This window comes from Leuciscus leuciscus (assembly GCF_965113295.1).
Source record: "Leuciscus leuciscus genome assembly, chromosome: 7".
NCBI lineage: Eukaryota > Metazoa > Chordata > Actinopteri > Cypriniformes > Leuciscidae > Leuciscus > Leuciscus leuciscus.
Window position 1 is genome coordinate 15,235,479 of NC_138731.1, and position 23,674 is coordinate 15,259,152.

Here is a 23,674-nt window from a genome sequence, read left to right on the forward strand (position 1 = left end):
CACAACAAAAGACACAACAAATGTATACATTTATTCTTAATGTACTGTACAGTACGATACACCAAACAACAACAACAAAAATGATTTTGCCCCAGCATCCCGTCTTTGGTCTGGGACAGGCCAGAGAATCTCATCAACATCACAGGCTATATTGGTCCTAGCCAGGCATCGGGTGTAAAATCCTCTAGCATGCCTGATCCACCCCTGACACGCATCAAACTGAAATGTCTAGCAGGCTTTGTGTCCTAAAAAAAATTAAGTACTGATTACTGTTACACATCCTTTTTTTTTTTTTTTTTTTTTTTACAAAATGGAAGCATTCAGAAACTCTACATTTAATCAATTTAATCATTTAGCAGACGCTTTTTTCCAAAGTGACTTACCAAAGCGAGGAGAGCCATAGAAGCAGTTAAACTAACAATAGGACAACAATATGTAGTGCTGTGACCCTTCCCAGTTTAGTCTAATGCAGTATATGTAAAAAATAAATAAATAAAAAAAGAGTAGAGAAAGAGAAGAGAATAGAAAGTGTTCATATTAATGGATCACGTGTTGCTGGAAAAGATGCGTCTTTAGCTGTTTCTTGAAAATGGCTAAAGACTCAGTTGCTCGGTTTGAGTTAGGCAGGTCATTCCACCAGTAGGGAACAGTCAGGCTAAGGTCTGTTAAAGTGATTTTTTTGCCTCTTTGAGATGGCACCACAAGGCGACGTTCAAATGCAGAACGCAAGTTAGTCTGGAGTAATGAGTTTAGGTAAAAGGGAGCAGAGCCAGTGGTAATTCTGTTGGCAAGCATCAGTGCCTTAAATTTTGTGAGGAGAGGAGTGACGTGCGCTCTCTTTGGCTCATTAAAGACCACTCTTGCTGCAGCATTCGGGATCAGTTGCAGAGATTTGACAGTGCAAACTGGAAGTCCAGCCAGGAGAGCATTACAATAGTCCATTCTGGATAGAACAAGTGCTTGGACAAGGAGTTGTGTAGCATGCTCTGATAGGAAGGGCCTGATCCTCCTAATGTTGTATAAGGAAAATCTGCAGGACCGGGCAGTTCTAGCAATGTGGTCTGTGAAGTTCAATTGATCATCAATCACAACTTCAAGGTTCCTGGCTGACCTTGATGGAGTTATGGATGACGAGTTGTGATGAAAGTGTTGGGTTGGCCGGGAACACAAGCAGGCAGCTCTGTTTTCGCAAGGTTTAGTTGTAGGTGGTGGTCCTTCATCCAGCAAGAAATGTCTGTCAGGCAGGCTTGTATCAGCTACCGTTGGATCCTCTGGTTGGAATGAGAGGTAGCGTCATCAGCAACAGTGATAGGAGAAACCATGTTTAGTGCAACAGCTACAGTACATGCATGTGTTGTAACAGCAGAGTACAGCACTCAAAATTTACAGTAGAGAGCAGTGAGGTACAGCTACCGCTTTTCCTCCCTGAAAGTTCTTATGATCGAGGCGACGGTGAAGTGACTCAAGTTTGGCTGTACTTGTAGCCCAGCCTCCCTAATAGTCATACCATGGACAAGGACATGGTCAACTTGAGTGGCATGAATTTCACCCGAGACTGCTTGAAAAAGTCAAGTCACATTTATTTATATAGCGCTGTTTACAATACAGATTGTTTCAACGCAGCTTTACCGAGATAATTTCCATAAACAAACTAAACACTGTGGTGCTTCATGGTAAAATTAAACCGTATGATAGATGTAAATACTGACAGTACTGAACGCCAAGAAATATTTCTAATCATGGAATAAATGGACATAATTGCCCACAATTAATTACCTTCCATTTAAACTCATTTATTGAAAAGCAATAAACACATTTTCAAACTCTTGCCCAACCCATATATACTGTATTATATGGTTACTACTTTTAATACTGCTAGTATGGGCCCGGGATGCATTCAGGTTTTGTAGTTGTTTTCTAATATAGATATTTTACATATAATAATTAAGCTAAATTGTATGAACAGCTGATTTATAAAGAAAATAAAAATGTTTACCACATCCAACATTATGACTCAATCATAAGTTCACAATACTCAATTATCAAAACAAACCACACTGATTATCCAAAGTCATTTATTTATTGCTTTAATTTACAAAAAAAAAGAAAAAAAAAGATTACTTGTCATTTATTACATTTAGTAGTTAATGAAACACTTCCATGTTTTGTTTCAGAACAGGTTACATTTAGGCACACAAAAATGCATACAACAAATATTTCCTCTTTCCGTTCAAACTTCAGACATGGAAGAGGAGGAAAAGAACCCAGAGTTTACTGCATGAAAGAGAGACACAATGCAGAATTTTACATCATAAAGTAATTCAGCTTCCACAATTGTCCTGTAAGTGAAGAGGAAGATAATCCCTTCCCCTAAACTCCATTAATGCTTTTACTGTAAAATGACAAAAACACATCAAAAAGTATAACCGAAGCAGAAGCAGAGTTAGTTACATTGGTGGGCCTTGTCTTCAGAAGTTTGGGAGTACAAAAAGTCCACTAAAACTGCGAGAAAATATCACATTAAATACGACTGAAAAAAAGTATCATCCACAATCTTGATAAATGGCATATACTTGAGGAGAGTGCACTGTTTGCTTTGCATCCAAAGAATGCATTGCTGCTTGCACTAAAAAAACAAAAACAAACATGTGGGTCAGACCTTAAGAAAAAAAAACTCCATTTATTATTAGTAGATGTGATCAAGCCAAAAATAAAATGATGCAGCCCACATTCCAGTGGCAAAAAAGCATATAGATTTTGCCAATACAGTTATAAGACAATACCACCTACTATAATTAGCCTCCTTACATACAAGTTCTACTGCTAATGGAAATGCAGCTTTAAGTAACACACTGAAGCGACTTCGCAAAGATCGTACCGGCCAGGGCTCTAGCATTCCGGTTATTAGCGTTCTTCTATGAGGCCTTCTGAAACAAGCGCTCACAAAAGGTCTTAACCGGTCTAAGTAATCCCAGATGTGAGAACCAAGTCTTCCTGCTGCATGGAGGCATTTCCACTTATGCATAGTTGTTGTCTAATTTTTAGGGGAGATCTTTCGAGCATTGGAGATTCCATTATAAATGCAGGCTGTGGACGGTCTTTAGGCCTTGTGAAATCAAACGATGAACTGAATGAATATATACGAACAACGCAGGAATAATACGCCGTATTTCAGTGACACGTTAAAATTGTGGGGAAGTGGTTTTCATGATTACACCCTAATTTAATGTATGAAAAGAATGAAGTAAGCATTGATAAACATAATACATTAAAAAGCAGGATTCAAATGATATTGTTTGGCATTTGTCATGAAAATGAATCATTATTTGGCTTATAAATAAGAAAGTGTCCGCACTATAACGTCTACAAGATAATGCCTTTCTCCAGGGAGGAACAGCTAAATGGCACAAGATTTTAGATCGCAAAATGCCTTATCATTTGGCAAAAGTCAGATGAGTATTTTTCTAATAAATTACTGTTCAGCACTAGAGAAACAAAATGAGAATAGAACACATCAACCAACCAGTCAGTCTTTCCTGACCACCACCCCAGTGAAAAAGTGCAATCATACATTTTGTAGCTTTTCAGCCTCTTTCTATGAACTCAGCAAAAACCTTTCAGCATCCCCATTTACATAGTTTCACCCAGAGTATGACAACTAAAATGAGTTGAGCAAAGCACGAGGTGAGATTCACCAAGCAAATCTTCAGCCAATGTCGGCCAGAAAGCATCTAGTTGTAATAATAATGGTTTTTATTGTTATTTTAATTAAAGACTAATTCTTGTGAGTCCCAAGAATTAGGACGAGAGAACAACGGACTTCCACCCAACCATTATAAACAGGGAAGCAGTAAAATCTTTAGAACTGCTGATTTGACTATAGAATCAGAAATGACAATGACAGGATCAACATAATTGCACAATGATTACGGGATTGGGGGAGGGTGAAGAATCTCAGAGATGACCGAGCTGACCCCTCCTTATGGTGACGGAACGGACACTTCCAGAAGACGGTTGTTTTTACGCTTGCAGGCGACACCGTTGCCGTTCTTTGGTGTACCCTGGATGAATTTTACACACACTTTGTCCTGTTTGAACTGCACTAAGAACCTGAACGAGAGAGAGAAAACTTAAGCTACAAGAACGATACTAAGGAAACAACATGCACAGAAATGTTGGACACTTACTCATCTGAAATATCGATCTTGATCTGGTTCCTGTCAGCTGAAGCTGCACCGGTGCGATGAAGTTTGGTGATGATCTCAATCAGTCGGTCGCTGCTCAGCAGGAAGTCACCTTTGGCTGCAGACACAGCACCCTAAAGAGAGAGCATGGTCAGTAGTGTTCCTGACTGCCTTGTGTGAGATGACTTATTGCATGCCGTACCTCTTTGAGCTTAAGGGCGAAAAAGCCATCGTTCTGTGTGCTCACAGACACACTGCTGAGGTCTAGCAGGGGAACGCTGGCCTTCACCTGGCCTGTCTTCTGATCCGCAAGAACCAAACTCTTCTTGGTCAGGAGGAATATTCTTGGAGCTCCCTAAAAAGTAAATCAGTAGACTTTAAATGTCAAGTTTAGACAAAAAGGATGAAAATGACCTCATGATAGCATTTTAAGGGTTGGTACTTAATGTCTGTCAAACTAAATGATGTTGCAAGTCAGCAGGCTTGCTGAGAATAAATTAATTCATAGTGAAATTAAAAGGGGAAAAATGTACCCAAATATTGAAGTCAGACAGTTGACAAGTTTTTAATATAGACATTTGCACACAAAAAAAAGTGTAACAGACACTTTCTGCAGATGCAAACAGGCAAAAATTAGTTTTTTTGTGTGTGTTTTTAATTTTAGCTGCGTGCATGTAGTCTTTATATTTAATGGAGAAAACAAACTATGGAAGTGTAAAATGAAAGTCAATGTCAAAGAACAAGTGATATTTAAAACGTTTTCTAAAAAACATCCACCATACAGTATTCTACGATTCCTTTCCTTCGTCCAAAAACATCTCTACATTTGCACAATCATTGAAAATTTGTAGAGTGATCCAACGCATGAATTTTTCAAGATTACTTACTGGTTTTGCGAACGGAACAAACCACTTCATTCACTAGCTTCTCTGGATACCTAGATTCTAAATTGCATGTACTGTACCATAACGCCTTTTTACCATAATGACTGGAATTTGCAATTTTGGCACTGCGATTTGATTGATCAGTCCTGTTATAAGGTTAATTCTATTGGCACAGGGCTACTTGTACTCACCTTGCCATTGGCACGGTTGATTTTACTGACCACATCTGCAAGAAGAACTTTATCCTCTGCCAAGCTGTTTAGCTTCTGGTACTTTGGGTTTTTGGTTATCTCCACATAGTCTCCTTTGAAAGGCTGCCCCACACTGTAAAGCACAGGATATCTGTCATTGCAATAAATTGCTACACTGCAGATACGCGTTTTCAATAGGCAAATTACACAAAGGAACATAGGTGAACAGTTTTTTTCCTACCTGCTAGGATACAAGGCCTTCTTATCTTTGAAGAGTTCACTAGCTGCAAGCTTCTCCTCATAGGTAGCCTTCTTTTCTTCTGTGAACTGGCTGCGGTATTTCTTACACTATTAGAAGGACACCATGAGGATACATGGTTAGATTACAGGGGAAGTAGGGGTGCTGCAGCACCTGTTTTCACAGGATTGTAAACGCAATGCAAATTTTTGTTCATTTACATGTATTAATTTTTAGCATTTAGTTATTTATTTGTAATAAATTAGTGGGCTATAAAAAAAAGAAGTGTTATTTATATGCTGAATTATGTTTTTAAAAATGTACAATCAGAGTCTGACATCATATTTTGACCGTTGCAGTGTGCGTAGAAATAATTAGTCTTCTATACGATTGCAAGCAGTATCAATAATGTCAACAATATCTTGGTGTGTATGCAGTTTAAATGAATGTTCTCAAATTATACTCTTGTTGTGCTTTGTGGAGTTTTGACGCATTTTATAGACTCGATGTTGTTTCTTATTCAAATGTGAAGCACAGCACCCACAACATAAAACGTCTTCCCCCATCCCTGTTAAATTATTATTAATTTAAAGTCAGACATGAGTCATGACAAAAGTCTTATCAGTTCATTTTAGATATACAGAGTTGTATAATGACACAGACCCTCCACAGATGGAAAACCCTCCTGAGCTCCTTGTGTGTCCCATCCAGGAAACCATAGGGCCGAGCTGGCCAGCTCTTATCAATCGGTGACATGGAAGGCATCGTCTTCTTCAAGCCAAGGAAGTACTTCTGCATCTGTAGATAAAAACTTACATCAGTGTACCAGGGAGTATTTTCTTTCTTCTCTGAAAAATTATTAAATGGAGAACATCTAGGAAATTATTTCCTGGGGTAGCACCAACTAGTTTTAAAATGTATTTCTTGCACTGCATTGGGTCACGTGAAGTCAACTAAATGTGAAGACGACTTAATTTGCACTCGTTCTATACATGGACTCAGCAGGCGAAGAATTCCTCTTCCTGCTGTTATTAGCTTGATATAGTTGGTTACGGCCAAATATATACATGGAATGAAAGTGAAAATAATCAAGCAGGAGCACTCTAGCTTTGTTATTTCTGGCAAGTCCAATGGTTCTTTGTAACATAGTCTTTATAAAGAGAACATAATCTTTATAAAAACCTGATACTACACATTTTGTGGCAAATCATAAGGTAAACATTGGCCCGCCAACAAGTAAGACTACTTTTCTGGATAACTAGGTGACTAGCAAAAAGTATTGGTTAAATTAAGTCACTTACAATTCTCTGGATGGTGAAGTCATAGATCTTCTTGCCAGCATTAGCTCTGAAGAACTTTCTGTATTCCCGACGGACCTGTGAAAAGGTGGGTTTAAATAGTCACTTCTTTGTATTGACAGTCTTGTGATGACAGCAGAGATGGGAAAGGACACTATCAGTTCAGACAAGTGGTGCGTGACAAGCAGGGTCTTTACACCTAAAGAGCAGCACACTGGAAACCAAAGATGAGAGAATGGATGCTGTGAAACCAGGACAGATTCACAGTAATCCTTTTGTACACAACAATCATATCACAGAACTTGAAAAGTTTGATGTCACCCCTAAAACCCAGACACAAAATAAAACCAGTAATGACAACAAGTTAAAAAACAAAACACACAAAAAACACAAAAACAAATGGAGGCAAAACACAAGAAAGGACTGTAATATCTGTAAAAGCTAACAGTATGTTAGGAGCAGCATGCAGACAGCAGAAAGGACAGGCACACAGCAACAGACAGAAAACATGGCTGTCCTATGGTTGAGCTACTGGGGCAAAGTTTTCATGTCTACTCATTTCTGTCAATGATAAATTCATGCCATTCTGCTCTGTTATTCAGATGTCATCTCGCAAGCCCGACTATTGGGATAAAGCCGGGCGTAACCTGTAGATAATTTTACAAGTGACAGCTCATTTAAATACGTCATAATGGCCTGTCCTGCAAAAACTGTTTTTGGTCTGCTTTGGTCAGAGTTAAAAAATAAATAAAAATAAATGTATATATATGTATATATATATATATATATATACACACACACAGAGACATTTTGTAACAAACTCAAAATATTTTATCGGGTAGAAATTGCTATTTAAGAGCAAACAAATAATTAAATAAAACTGTTAACACAAACATATTTAATGTTAATGGTTGATTGAATGGTTGGCCATGTACTGTATTTAGGACACAGATTTTTATGAAAGCATTTTTGTTAAACACATTATTAAGTGCCTATCATCTTTCAGCAAGAAGTTATAGTCTCTGACAGGTTATAAGGTAATATAAGTTTAAGTAAGGGATAATGTACATACAGCCAGTGATTCTCTCAGAATAAACCCCCGACAGGGTGATGAGAAAGCAGTTGCTAGCGCGCCGGCAATTTCAAACATTTAAGAGATACGGTATACAGTCAATTACACAGCATTTCGTCACATAAATAATTATGGAGATAAGAGATATTGATTTCAGATTAAACCGTTTTAAAATCGTACCTGTTTGTATTTTATAATCCAACAGTGTACAAAAGAATAGTCACAAAATGGCAGCTGCGTTTGTGTGAAACAAGAGTCCACGATACTGGATGGCATAATTAAATAACTGTATACATATTTAATTAGCTAACCAAATGCAAAACTTCCACAAAGAAAAAACGTTCCTAGCAAGTGTATAGCGCTGCTGACTTCAGTGACCCGGATGAGCCTGCATTATCTGTTTTCAGCGGTTATCACGCGGCTCCGCTTCGTGTCGGGGTCCTCATCACCCTGTCGGGGGTTTATTCTGAGATAACAACTGGCTGGATGTACATTATCCCTTACATAACATACCGCTGGATGGCGTGTTTGACCAATAAGAATCAATTCCACAGAGCCGTGCAATAATAGTTATTAATAGTAATTTATAGTTAAAAATAATAGTTGATATCACAGTTGCGCAGACATTTTACATCATAGCTGCTACTAAAACTATTTCAGCACAACTAAAACACTGTACTGACAAGTTAGCATCCAGGATAAGAACCATCCGTTTTATCAATTCCAATATTTCAAAGGACGGCCCATACACGTCGGCAGATGTTTGCGGTACACCCCGAACACCCACTGACCTTGGAACAGCCCTTGACCGAGACCGCAGTATCATCAGGCAGCCTCCATAGGACTCATGCTAACAGCTATTTTGCCCAGAGGAAGCTTTTCTAAAGCCATGGATTATGAAAACATATTTGATTCTGCTTTCTGGAGACACATGCAGTATCTAAAGCCTCGTGACATGTTTTTTAGCACTTCATCCTCGCTTATGACATCAGTGACATGTGTCACTGACTTAGATGCTAATGGACCTGTGGAACTGAACTATGAGGTTAGATTATACTGTTAGTACATAGCAGAGCAGCTGGTTAAGGACACTTAGAGGCTGGTTATGTGCACGCTTCCCACTCATTTCAACGCCTGGCAAGTACCGATGGTTGGAAGATACCTTTAGTCCCAACCAGTAGGCCCAAATGACAGCGATGGCGTGCTTACGCCTGGCTTCCTCCTTCAAGCGCTTCAGCTCTCTACGTGCCTGTGAAAGAGGGAGAGGGGCATAAATGCAGAAAGGAGGGAATCAATTGAATAAAGAAAAGCGCAAAGAAGCAGCATAACACCAGGTCCACGCCACACAAAACTGCACCCCATTACCAGCTGGTAAACACATTCTGTGTTTGCTGTTGGTTAAGACAGATGGACATTGTTGAGGTTTTCCTGTGGAGAGCACATTTATTTTCATGGGGTTAACTAAACATGAGCGAGAACAAGGGGAAAAAGAGCAATAAAAAAGAAAGCAAGAGTGCAACTGCTCTCTTAAGGCGCACACCACACAAACACACAATAAAACAAGCCACATCAACCTCAAGAAGGCACTCAGATTGAGTGGGAGAACAGCAGTGGACTGTGATTCCAACATGCAAAAAGTAGTTCACATGGGATTGTGGATGGAATGAGAATACTTTTCTCATCTATTAGACAAGCCTATCTTAATCTTCATCAAGCCTGCCGTGAGGTTATTCAGGCAATCAGAACGTTCCTCTTATAACAAATGAAGACGGTGACACTGCATGCAAGTACATCAATTATAAAGCATTGCAGTAATGACACATCGTAGCACTCATTCGCAGAGCAGATGGGCTCTAAAACGTGCATATTATAGTTGTTACATTAAATTGATAATCACTAGTTTATCAAAGGTTTTGCAATTCATCAAGTCATTTTTCTTTAATAACCATGAATCAAAGAATCAGGATATGCAAAATTCCTTAGTGACTGGTCCATTGTGACACTAGCATAAACATGAGACTATTTGTGGATTTTGGTTACCGTATAGTTTTAAACCAAATAAAAGTAAAGCGTCAATTTATTGACCCCACAAGCTGACTATGGTTATTATTATTAATGGACACTAAAAATGATAAAAGAAACATTTTAACTAAATAAAAAATTTAAACTGGACAAAGGATTATTTATTTAAAATAAATTAAAAAGGAGTTTTAGCTTTTGATACATGGGACGTTTTTGAATTTTTTTATATAATATCATTTGGCAGAGTAACTTTGACAGCCCTAAAATATTAGTAAAGTAAGTAAAAAGTAAAAAAGAAAATAATGATGGGGTGAAAAAAACTGACCTTGTATTTTCAGAAAACCATATATCTATTATAACTATAGTAAAAACCTTGCGACAAAATGTACGGATCCATGCTGCAGAAATTCACTGGATATTGTGAGATATGACCAAACATAAGGTGTCCAGACTCACTCTTAGGGATCAGTTAATAAAATGGTGCATTTGGTAAGGACAGAGGTCATCCGGCTGTGATGCAAGCCTGCTGCGTGGGAATCGGCCCGCTCTGCAGGGTGACCGTCGGGATGAGCTTTAATCCATCGGCAAGTCAGAGAAAAGAAGCTTAAAATATCGCATTTGGTTCCACCCCCAATGCAATACCCGTTGACCATACTCTTTCTGCTCCCATCCTCTGCCATTCCATCTAATTTCTTACAATGAGCTAAAATAAAGTGCAAGTATGATTCATGCTGTGGGGTCCTGAATATATCGGCATGCACAACATATGGGATGAGCTCAGGGAAGACGGGTCATGATCCGGTCCACCTCATGAACACATGAAGGTGAGAGATGGGTTAAGTGAGTGACGGGATGCCACACAGACAGTGGTGAATACCTTAGTTCCTTGCCAGCAGGCCCAAATGACAGACACGGCCTGTTTACTGCAAGCTTCATACTTTAAGCGCCGCAGTTCTCTTCGAGCCTATCCAGAGTGATGTTTTCGTTTTTGTTTTTTTTGAAAATGAAGGAAAAGAGGGTGGAAAAGTGTTAAGAACAGAAGCTAAAGACACAAGTGTGTTTTAAATCAGTTTTGTAAATCAGTCAAATTTTCATTGTATTTGAACTGAAGTAATGTATTTGGACTTCTTGATTCTTGCTTATCAGTTCTAATAATGTAACATTGGAATGTCTAAATGAACCCTTAGGGGCTCAAATTATTGTAAATAGTTATATCTATATCAGCATATATGGCCCACGTCTTTTTTTTTTTTTTTGCAACAAGTGAGTGACACTGAGAATAACCACATGGCCAGCCAGGACAGACATCAGTCACTTTTTAAAAAAACATTTAGCTTGATAACAGCTACTAGAAACTGCAGGAGACCTAAGTTCTTAAAACCAAAATCAACTCAGAGTTTTCGGTACAGTTTTGAAATCTTCAAAACATGAAAGGAGAAACACATCACAAGTTCCAAAATGCAAATAAATAAAGGAGTGATAAAACATTTGAATATTGTTAAAGGGTTATTAAGGGTTATATAGAAGTAAAAAAAAAGGGTTAGTTTTAAGAACATAAGATTCATACATGCAACTTGGATTCATCAGTTTTCATTTTCTGGGTACAGATGTTTCAACTCAATGTCAGCAAAATAACAATATGTTAGTATTTCCCCATCGTTTCCCACAAGACGTTACCAACAAGATGATGAAACAGTTAGTCACACGCAAACAAAAGGTATGTCATTAACAGTGAGGTGAGGTGGGATGGGACACGACTTCATTTGGCAGGCTTGTTAAATACCTTAGTTCCAAGCCAAGCTGCCCAAATGACAGACACAGCGTGTTTATTCCGTGCCTCTTCCTTAAGACGCCGCAGTTTCCAGCGAGCCTGCGGATGTTGGCCGAGGAGGGCCACGTGGAAGCAGAGATAGGGTGGCAAAGGTTAAAGTCAGAAATATGACAAGGAAAGAGTGACTGAAAAGAGTAAGTCGCATCAAAAGCAGAAGTGAATTAGGACTAGAGAGAAAAAAGAAGGCAAGAAGCTCCGGTGTTGAAAATCTAACCCCACAATTTATCATTTCACCTCCTTATTCATAGAGAAACGGAGTTCAGTACCTGAGTTCCATGCCAGAAGGCTGAAATAGTCGTGACAGCCTGTTCGCACTGCTTCTTGTGTTTCAGTTCACGCAGAAGCTTCCGGGCCTGTGAAAGAAGGGCTACCGTTACATCGTGGGGACAGACCCGTTGGCTACATTCACACTCAGTTTTTGGGATTGACAACCGCATTTATTTATAGGTGTGAATCTCGAAATGTCCTGATCAAACAGCATCTTACAGTAGCATCTTGAATACTGACTGTTAGCTAGTAAACGTGCAACAGGAATCAAGACTGTATTCTCTTACCAGTAAACATAGCGACAGTGAAAAAAGTAATATTAAAGATGGCGAAGTCCATAAACATGAGAAGGTCATCCATCAGATCTTCATTAACTGACAGTAGTTTTTATATTTGGGTGGAGAGCGGAGCATTTGAGTTGCGCATAGAACAAAAAACTGACGGTAGCAGCTCCAGTAACTGGATCTAAAACCTTCAGATGATACACAGCTCATATCTCCATCGCTGTAAGTTACTGAAAGCTAAACCACAGACAAAACCCGCAACACATTGTAGATATGTGTTTGTTCATAGCAGAGCATCTCTCTTGCATTGCATGACGTGACAAACAACTTCTGCGCTGTGTGAATGGCGCAGCGCAGGTTTTTTAGAGAATGCGGTTGTTGGTCCTGAAAATGTATGGGTGTGAGCTTGGAATGCGGTTGTCTCTCCCCTAAATAACTTAACTGTGTGTAAACGTAACTGTATTAAGGACTCAAATACTAGACTGACAACCGTATTTTGCTGCAATGTGAATTTGGCCTTTGTTTGCTAAAGGAAATGAAATGCAGTGTACCAGAAACCTACCTTCCATCCACGGATGAATGACTGAACCACTAAGGCAGAGCACCTGATGTTCTGGTACTTCTTTTGTTGCTGCAATCAAAAAACAACAACAGCAATCTTGAGATAAAAAAAAAATCTGCCTCTGATCCCTGTGAAACAATGAATCATATTGAACACAATCAAGGTTTTCTATGAAAAGTGTAGTAAATGAAGCGCACCGCAAATCTTCGGTACCAGGCGGAGACCACCACCTGGCTCTTCTTCATCAGGAGAAAGTGAGTGCGGCACTTCCAGCCACGGTAGATCTTCTGTATGAGTGCTGCCAAGTCCTCTAGGCACTGCCTTCTCTTTTCTTCCAAGAAGAAAAGCTGAAGAAAAAATATATAAGTATCAAAATAAAGAATAGATTAGAGGCATTTTAGGCAGGCAGGAAAAATCTGATATTTTTGGCATATGTGACTCAGGAAAACAAAATAAAAGACAAAACAAAAAGCAATACACAAAACAAAAAACACAAGAAAATAAAAAATAAAATCTGATTTTTGCAAATCTGAAAAAAAATTAAATAAATATTCACATAAATATTTTGGAAAAGCAAATAAAATATTTTTTTTTTATCATAAGGGGTGAAATGTGACTAACACCACAGACAGGTGCAGTACTGTCATTTTCTTAATTTGTTCACACTAACATGGGGCTCATCTTATGTATTGAATGACAGTGAATGACAGAGGGGTCCTGAATGAGCAGTTTCAAACACAACATATGCAGAATGTGTAAAAGTTCCTTCATTGCTGATACATATCAGCACTGCACAGATATGTCATGATGGACATGTGCCAAGAAAAAAAACAAAAAAACATTCATCATCATCTCTTTCATACTCTCAGCTGTTGGCATTGAGCTGATGTCATTACTATAGCAACTGATGTAGATACACACTGTCTGAATGAACGGATCAGATTTCATCCCTTGCAAAATGACAGCACAGACAGTCAGCCTCAGATTTGAACAAGATCAGATTTGAAAAAACAAATCAGATTTGTGCGCAATGTGAGCAAAACTAAGATATAAATGATCAAATTCCCAAAGACAAAACCGTGAGAGTTGATGGAGAGAACATTTGTTAGACCACACGATGATCGCCAAGACCAGCAAAATAAATTCCAGCCATTGTGGGACCAGCATCCTCTACTTAAGTAGTTATTAACAGAGTCGGTCAAACCTTTCCCACCTTCACTGTTTTCTCTTCACTGAGGCCAAATTTAAGAGTCAGTAAAAAAAGTTTTTTTTTTTTTTGCCATTAGTGGAATTGCATTAGCATAGTTCAAATCATACTTGTCAGTAAATGAAGAGGTATATTAACCACAAGTTCAGTATGGTGTACTGCAAGGCTCAGTACTAGGACCGTTGCTTTCACCCTGTACATGCTACCCTGTTCAGTTTTCACTGTTACGCTGATGATACTCAGCTCCATATTTCTTCGTGGCCCGATGAAACATTCCAATTTACGAAACTAACAGAATGCACTAGTCATTTCCTACTATTAAATTATTAGAAAAAAAAAAAAAAATACAGGTTTTAACCTTAACTGTCACCGTCCCGTATACGGGACGCCTAAGTTTACGTCACTATATTACAATTAAATCCTAATTTAATCATGGCAAACTATATATCGTTGGAATGGTCTAAGACTCCTTAATAGATATTTCAGCACTGTTTTTTGTTACAATTTTTGCAGGAACAGTAATAGATGAATTTATGACAAGAGTGCACCTCAAAAAATCTACATCATAACAGGAGTTCTGGCATTTGTCACAAAAAGTCGACTCACACACTTTTAATAATTGAAACTTTGGTTTTCATGCTAAAAGTTCATAATAAAACATTTAATCTAGTATTTGTCAATAAAAAAATATAAAATAATATTATCTTTTAAAAAGTATAATATATATATTATCCTCTAAAATATTATATTATTTTTTTTATCGCCTTTTTTTATTACATTACATATTTTAGTAGTTATCATAAATTAGGTATCATTTGAAAGCTTACGATCTCAGAATTCATCCTGTGAAAACTGTTTTGAAATTGGACATTGTGTTACCATAGAAACGGTACTCTAAATTATTTTATCAGGCTCCTCCTCTTTTGGGCATCATTATGTTTCATAATTTATGATAAAAATATTTCCTAATCTTGACAAAACACATTGTCAGAAAGGTCTGAGTCTCAAGGTTCCATATTTTGTGACAGAAGTGATATTTGGACAGAAATTTATTAATTTGTTATGTTAGAATGCATACAGTTAAATTCAATGGAATTCAATGACACCCGGTGGCTATTTTTGGTAATACGCCTAAACAAAATCTCATAGGAACTTCAATTTTTGTGATATCAACTTCAAATTTAGAACACAACTTGGTTAGATATATGGCTTTGATTTTATAGTAATTTTTTTGTAAAACATATTTTGTAAAATATATATTTTATATATAAAAAAATATTTAAAAAATATATTTGATTTAATGTAAATTTAAACTTCCATAACTTTTTCATACTTTAATTTTTTGAAGTGCTTTCACTTCAGCCATAATCTGCTATTTTTTCCCTTTAAAACAAGACCAAACTTAGATTTATACTCCAAAGCATTCTTGAATTACAACCATTTAAGCTTGAATAGTGCATTTTAATGTACATTCTCAAAAAGGGGGGTGACAGTTAAGGGGTTAATTATTGGATCAAAAACTTTGCATGTAATAACCTAGAATACTCTCTAACACTTGATGGTTACGTCTTTGTTGTCAGTTAGGAACCAGGGTGTGTTATTTGATAGCAATCTTACATTTGAAAGCCACATTTCTATTATTTGTAAAACATTTTTTCCATCTTTATTACACACACACACACTAAATAAATGACATATGCTCTCAATGGGTCTCATTCATGAAACACGAGCAGAACGAATTTGTGTGTAAATCGTGTGTAAAGTGCTTCTGGCGTAAATTTTCGGATTCATTAAAATGTTCGTATTTTCCAAATGTTAGTTGGTACGAAATAAATCTACACCTGCTCCCAGCCACGCGTAAATAGTGCGTTTAACATCCGAACGTTTTGCTCATTAAGAAGGCTGCATTTTAATTCACCTTAATCGGGTACATATTTACACAGCATTTTGAAAAAATATTATATTAGTAATTACATAGCCTATGGTTTTTCTTTTTACTTTTATTATGAGAGCCAGTAATAGCATCTACAAACGGAACACAAGTCCGCAAGTCACAAGTGTTGCAGTCAAGCTTCATGTCGAACCATTTTCTTTTCACTTCTGGGACTGTTCGATTAACAGATGAAACTCCATTAACTGCATCTGTAATATGCTGCCAAGCTTCCTTTTTATTAGGACCTGATACGCCATGTACGCTTGAAAATAAAATGTGGCGTTTTGAATGAACTTCTGATAATAAAACTTAAATTTCTGCATCTGAGAAATTTCTCTTTTTTATTCGCTTTTGAGAAGACATGTTGAAATCCTTCGTTTGGTGTCATAATATGATGCCCATATATAGTTGTCAGTCGGATTTAATGGGCGGGATTTATGGTAATTGAGAATGAGCGTGCACGCGCGTCCCATTTACGACTGATTGGAATTCATTAACACACACACACATTTCACTATCACATCGGACGTTTACGAAGTATTTGTGAATCAGGAGAAGAGTTTTCGGGAAGGTCTCTTTACGCGCAAATCACTCACATATTTACACATATTTAATGTTTCAGAAAAGTTAGCTCATGCAGTCATGACCTCAAGGCTAGATTATTGTAAAGCTTTACTGGGTGGTTTCCCTGCATGCTTAATAAAAAAAGACTCCAGCTGGTCCAAAATGCTGCAGCTAGAGTAGGTGGGGCGATATGGCAAAGATATCATATCACGATTGTTTTTCAGAAAAAAAAAGAGATCACGATTCTATGATTTTTTTTTTCTTGTTGGTTTTACTATTTTGCATGTGACTGAGCAGCACAGCAAAACTAATTTCCCTGTTTTAAAAATGTAGCCTCACAAGGTAACAAAATCGAAAAGAAAAAGGAATGAAAGACCATTTAGGCCAAAGTAGGGGTGGGCGAAGATGAGAATCTTTATTTTATTTTTTATCTTTATTATAAAAAATAAGGACAAAGATGCACATTACATATACAATATAATATAATATAAAAAAAGAAATAAACACTGCTTTATTTTTTCACATAAGTGTATTTAACAGTAGCATACAAGTAAGAAATTGAATAAACAAATGTAAAAATAAAAATACACAGACTTCACTAAATAAATTCAGCATATTTAATTTATACAGTGAAGAGCAGTTAGTGGTTTTCTATTTGTCTTTCGTTGTTTGATTATAATTATAAACATGCTGCCGTTTGTCATTAATGCTTGGTAGGCTGCAGTCACTTTAAGACCTCATGCACGGATCTAATATAGAGACACGCATCCGGTTTTCTCCACACTGTTTTATGTTTATTTAAGACATAACTGACAGTGTTTATGCAAATCTTGTGTGTATTTGACAGTTTAAGTGCAATAAGACTCGAAAGATTACTTCGATTGTTACTCAAGCGCTGTTTGACAGGCTTTCAGTGTGCGCGAGCTTTGGGTGTACACGCTCAGAAAAGCGCATGTCAGAACAAGTGCCCGAATAAATTGTTTAACCGGCAAGGCTTTAAAACGTATGCAAATAATAAACTTTCGTGATTGTGAATAACTGCAATGTCACATGAGCGTAACCCTACCTCTGCGTTAACATTATGTTAAGGTATGTAGAGTTGTTGAGTTGTACAGTATGATGGGACAGCGGCGCCAGAACTGCAACTGATAGATTTTGCGCTGTAACACGATATTTCTTTAAAAGCAGATAATGGAGACATTTTAATCTATCATGATCAAAAATCACACACCCCTAAGCTAGAGTTCTTGCTAGAACCAGGAAGTATGACCATATTAGGTTCTGTCCCCACTGCATTGGCTCCGTACTCCAATCATGCTAAATACTTATAAAGATCTAAATGGTTTAGTGCCTCAGTACTTCAGCAAGCTCTATTGTAGTTTTTAGTCCAAAATCTAAAAAGACTGCGGACGGTAGATCCTTTTCCTATTTAGTGCCCAAACTCTGGAACAGTCTTCCTAGCATTGTTTGAGAGGCAGACACACTCTCTGTCAGTCTAAATCTAGATTAAAACATGTCTCATTAACCTAGCATACACATAACACACAATCACATTTCTATATATTCAAATCCATTAAAGGATTATTAGGCTGCATAAAGTAGGTCAAATGTAACTGGGAACACTTCTCACAACATCCAATCTATGCTAATATTAGTCTACCTGTCTCATCCTTCTGCCAAGATGACATAGTCAGCCGGATCCAGATGATGGACCTGCACCTAGACACGACGACAATGCAGCCCTATATGTCAGCAGAGGCCATGCCAACTAGCCAATCCCCAGTGAAGACCTTGTCTAACAGACAGCCATCGGCACAGATCCTCAGTAAAGACCATGATAACCAGAAAATGTCTCTGGACAAACCCTGATGGCCAGCTTCGTCTCCATAACGGCGTGATGAATCCAATCTTCAAGCAGAAGGAACTGAATGAAATATTTTGAATGATACTAATCCACACTCTAATCCATGACTAGTGATGCAGCCTGGAATTAAACCAGACCATGTTGCTTTGTTTGGCCAGAGGAGAACTGGTCCCCTGACTGAACCTGGATTCTCCTAAGGTTTTTTCTTCACCATTCTGTAACCTGATGGAGATTGAGATCCTTGCCACTGTCGCCTCTTGCTTGCTTAGTTGGGGAAACTTAATATTCAACAATATTATTGATCTGACTGTACTGACACTATTGGATGAGAACTAAACTGAGCTGGACAATGACATCAATGTCTTTCTGCAGAACTGCTTTATAGATGAAATTAACTAATTTAACAATTGATGATCTTTACAAACAGATCTGAATCAACACTGAAGTGACTTCAACTAAACAATGACACTGTTTTCTTGTAAAGATGCCATTCAGCCGAAATGAACTGTATGCATCATTTAATTATTTTCCTGTTATCACTGTAAAGCTGCTTTGAAACAATTTGTATTGTATAAAGCTCTATATAAATAAAGGTGACTTGACTTAATTTAAAGCTGCTGGGCTTCTTGAAACAGAAACTGTTAATGTCAAAGGTTAACAGTAACAACGCCAAACAAAACTAGATCAACATTGTAATAAAAAAAATCTTGGTTAAAAAAGGTTCTCAAAACCAGGAGTAAAGGTGCACCATTTGATGAGATTTAGTGGGAAAAACAGGTCCCTTGTCTGTCAATAGTGTAGCTATATATAAAGCACAGCACACGCAGAAGCTACTTTCAAACCAAGCAGCTTTATGTTTGTCAACACAGTAAATTCACTTGACTATCTTGAACATGAGCTAAATCTGAATGGGGAACCTTTCACCCTAATGTGGAACTCCCGATCATGCAAAGTCCTATTGAAATGACTGGATTTGGAAATACAGGTGAGTTTAAAGGTCACTTCTCCGTGCACCGATTCATTTTGGTAGAAAAGAGGTGAATGATGACTAGACTAATGTCTACCCTAGAGGTCAAACATGATCTCTAACTCCACTGGCATTGAATGAAAATCTGGAGATGGGAGATTATGCAGGAGGAATGGACAAGGAGAAGATAAATGCTCTGTACTGCTAGATCGGTGACTGACACCCAAGGCTTAAAGTGTGTGGGGGGGGATAAGTGAAACCATGTGTGCGAATGCCTGTTTGCGTTTCCTTCATGAGGGCGATTGCTACTAATTATATGAGAGAAGCCTGAAAGAACATGACTTCCTGTTTGAGAAGCTTTAAAAAACCTTGAGAGATCATGCGTATCAATTGTGCAAATCCAAGCCTATCGCCATGTTGGAAGTGGAATAGAGCCATATAGAGAATATATTCTCCTGGCTAGAGCCATCTTCTGTGTAACTGACTCCAAATCACACTCAATGAACTTAGAGTAGTAACTCACTCACCGTTCTGGGGTTCCTGATGAAGATCTTCGAACGACCATAGGCAAACTCCTCTGCATGAACCTGCAGACCTGTCAGGAGAACCTGGACACCCTCCCTGATAATAAATAAGCCACCAACTGTCAGTCAACCAATATATTCACAAAAAGCATATAAGTATGGGATACAAATGTCTGAAACTAAATTGCATTTTAATTCTAACAATTTTAATAAAAATACCGTATTTGGTATTATTTCTTTTATACTTTTGGAAGATGCTTTTATACAAAGCAACTTTGAATTACATTTTGCCAATATGCTCATTCTTTGCAAACCGAACCCACTACCTTGGCATTGCTAGTGCAACGCTCTACCAGATCTACACAAACAAGATCACAAATAGTGCAGAATCTGTTTTTCATCATTTACATCATAACGTTGGTTTACGTTTTACCAGAGCCGATCAGCCCTATACGCACACTACGCAAGGTGCGTAGGGCCCCGCAAATTACTCAAGGCCCCGCCTCCCCTCGTGTCAAAGCGCGTCAATCAATGTTTACAATATCGATGAGAAAATGAAGCGGAACTATCTTTCTGGTCACGAAAAGAGAGAGAAAAAAACACCATGAGAGTTAATTGCGGCAACAGTTATCAGGTAGACTTGTGTGCTCTCCTCTCAAAGTTTGATGTCAGCAAAGAACAGTAGGCTAAAGTTAAGTTGATGTGCGTTGATTTATTATGTTTAATAAACGACAAAGGACAACGGTGTTTGTTTATAAACTGCAGCTCGGAAAAGATAACCGCGTCGCGCGTTAACATGCGATCATATGCGCGTGCATGAAATGAAACGCGCACTTTCCAGCAGAAACATCTGTTGTGAGTTGGGACCAGTACAATATGGGCGTGATGGCACTCCTCATTATAGTTTTAAAACAAGACGATGATTATCTAGTCGCTAAGTCAAGGTTTAGTTACAACTCTGCACTAATGCAATATGGAAAGCAATGTATTGACATTGACTATTGATAGGCTCCATTGAATTTAAAATGTTGATTGGCTGGAGATTCTGGTCAATATGGATGCACATCCCTCAGTAAATAATAACCATCAAGAATCAAGAGTATCAAGAATTACTTTTATCATTTAAAAACACAGTGACATGCTATGGCGCCATTTTAGCTTTTATTCATTCACATGATATGCATTTTTGATATCAATAATTCAATTTGTACTATTTAAAATGTGAATTCTTGATATTAAGAATTAACTTTTTACTAGTAACAATGTCTTCTGATATCAGGAATTACATTTTCACTAGAACTAGTTAAAGGAGGGATTGTAGTGGGAACACTTGGGTGTCAGGTGTGACTGTGTGGCAATGGCAAATAGTTCATGGCTCACGGGTCAGGTATGAGGGCCCCTAAACAGAATTTTGCTTAGGGCCCCAGGGAGGTCAGGATCGGCTCTGCGTTTTACAAAAGACTTTGACATTTATTTCCAGGTTTAAAAAAAAAGATTTTCAATGTAGTCTCAGACTTTGGGCACATCACTGGACAGTTTCTGTTAAACAAAAAAAAAGAAAAAAAAAAAAAAAAGAAAAAAAGAATAATAATAATGAAGCAAGGAGACAAAACAAAGTAAAGGTGCACAGTATGATTTAGCACAGAAACATGCACAATGTTAGAGATAACAAACAGTGTCTGAGTGATCTGAATGAAAAGTAAAACATAGTCTAGCCACAGTCGGCATTGAGATGATGATAACATTCCAATGAAAGATAACATGATAAGATGTGCAAGTCCAAATCTCCATGAACACTAAATTCTCCTATCAGACAATTCAGTGAAATGACTCGGTGTCTAGAAGTGACAGTTATGAGGGCCAATTCTGTCCTGGCATGTTTGCCATCAGATACAAGTACATTTGAAAGAGGACTTATTTTCTGTAGCCAGGCGAAGTTAAGGTAATCTTTAAACTTACAAAGCATGAAGGGAGATTTAAAACAAGAGACAGCATGTTTAAATATCTACAAATGAATAAAAAGGTCATGCAGGAGGAGGTACAGCCATTGAAAGATCTTCTTAAATCTCAAATGTGATGACAATATAATGACATCAGCTGAACAGCATGTTGAGAAAAAAACATTAAAGCCTGCAGAAGAGTTCTTTTAAAAAACAAAAAACAAAACAAAACAAAACAAAACAAAACAAAACAAAACAAAACAAAACAAAACAAAACAAAACAAAACAAAACAAAACAAAACAAAACAAAACAAAACCACACACACAAGACCTGTATGACATTCTTGATCAGTGGGGGTCTAACCTGGCTGGGCCCCTCCAGTGGGGCCAGGTCTGCTTACAGAGCATCTTGTAGCGCTCCAGGCAAGACTCATAGGCCTGGCGGAAAGCATAACCAGCCCTTCTTACGCGTACATTCTCCATCAGACCCAAGTAGCGCACCTGGTGACACACTAGTGAGTCTGTGAAAATGTGGGCTGCTTTCTTGTCATTGGGTTTGATGCACCTGAACAACACAGACATAAATAAATATTCTCAACTTTGAATAGAAAATCACAAATTATTGGGTGAATCTTCAGAAACCCTTTATTTAACTTTATTTCAGCAAAAAAATGGTTTAAAATTTAAAATCTATTGAATGTGTGCACTGGTAAGACAAAACGTGCAAATTATAAACACACACAAATGGTGGTTAAACTTGCAATAATCTGGAAATCGCATGCGTGCCGAACCGTGGAGCCTCGTCCGTACAGATCAACTATGATCCGTTTAATCCCTTAAATTAAATGTTTCTAAATAAACTAGATATACATTTTTTTTTTATTATTTGTTTTAAGCTTACATTGCTGTTTAATTAAAATGATAATCCATAAAAAACAATGCAATTTAATGTTCCATTATGGTTATGTCATCACAACGTCAGTGTCAGAAGGTTTGTGATTGTTACCTGATATAGTTGGGGTTCTTAGTCAGCAGGTTCTTCATGAGTGTTCCCACTGAGGCTTTAAACTGGAATCCAGCTGTGGGGGGCCGCTTAAGGTTCACTTTAGCTGGATTTCCCTCAGGAAAGAGAAGCTTCATCAGGCTGTGATTGGCTTTGTACATGGCCTGGGATAAATCTCTGTAGAGGAGGTCATTGTTTTTATCCACAAATCCCTCCGCCTGATACAGCACCTGTGTATACAGAATACTATATTAAATAACTCTTCTTTATACACTTCTCAGATCTTTACAATGTGCTTTTTTCTAAAAACACACAATGTGGGTTAAAAAATATTTGTCCAAGTAAACTCAGATTTTTGTATGCTGGAACCCTCTGGCTCCTCCCATCATCATTACTAGTTTTCCTCACTTTGAACAGCTATAACTTTTTATCTCTATGGTGAACACTCACCAAACTTTGCATGTATAAAGGGCATGTTTTACACTGTGCCCAATTTTGGGATGAATGATTGCTTTTGTAGATCTAGATATTAAAATTTAAAACCATCATTGCAACTCCATAGACTGTTGGATGTGGGTTATACCGAACAGCTGTTACTTTAAGAAAACCATTTAACAGTGATGTCAACATTGTCAAATAAGAGATCTTCTCCACAATTTAGCAGAAGAATGCTATTAAAAGGTTCAAAGTTCATTATATTCACGTCATAAATCATAGGTGGGTCACACAGCATGTGGCAATCATGTCTTTGCTTCAAAAACTTAATATACAACATTTTATGTAAAAAGGTATTGTGAGCATGTGATGCATGTTTTCCATGGCCTTGCATGCAAAACTAT

The 23,674-nt window shown here is 37.6% G+C and overlaps 1 protein-coding gene across 4 annotated transcripts in view; it reads right to left on the reverse strand.

The window, feature by feature from the left end:
* Positions 1-2,058: 2,058 nt before the first annotated feature.
* Positions 2,059-23,674, reverse strand: part of myo1b (myosin IB) — a 104,258-nt gene continuing 82,642 nt past the window's right edge. Inside the window, exons 17-32 of one of the 4 annotated variants that reach the window (XM_082175288.1) lie at positions 22,839-23,065; positions 22,197-22,397; positions 19,896-19,989; positions 13,031-13,180; positions 12,834-12,902; positions 11,987-12,073; positions 11,673-11,759; positions 10,767-10,853; positions 9,030-9,116; positions 6,799-6,873; positions 6,161-6,295; positions 5,501-5,607; positions 5,260-5,392; positions 4,387-4,539; positions 4,188-4,318; positions 2,059-4,110 (exon numbers count right to left, since the gene is read on the reverse strand). In XM_082175288.1, the coding sequence (XP_082031414.1) occupies positions 3,981-4,110; positions 4,188-4,318; positions 4,387-4,539; positions 5,260-5,392; positions 5,501-5,607; positions 6,161-6,295; positions 6,799-6,873; positions 9,030-9,116; positions 10,767-10,853; positions 11,673-11,759; positions 11,987-12,073; positions 12,834-12,902; positions 13,031-13,180; positions 19,896-19,989; positions 22,197-22,397; positions 22,839-23,065 (1,953 nt within the window). In that variant the 3' untranslated portion in view covers positions 2,059-3,980. The remainder of the gene's footprint in view (positions 4,111-4,187; positions 4,319-4,386; positions 4,540-5,259; positions 5,393-5,500; positions 5,608-6,160; positions 6,296-6,798; positions 6,874-9,029; positions 9,117-10,766; positions 10,854-11,672; positions 11,760-11,986; positions 12,074-12,833; positions 12,903-13,030; positions 13,181-19,895; positions 19,990-22,196; positions 22,398-22,838; positions 23,066-23,674) is intronic. The other 3 variants (XM_082175289.1, XM_082175290.1, XM_082175291.1) reach the window with 3 other exon arrangements.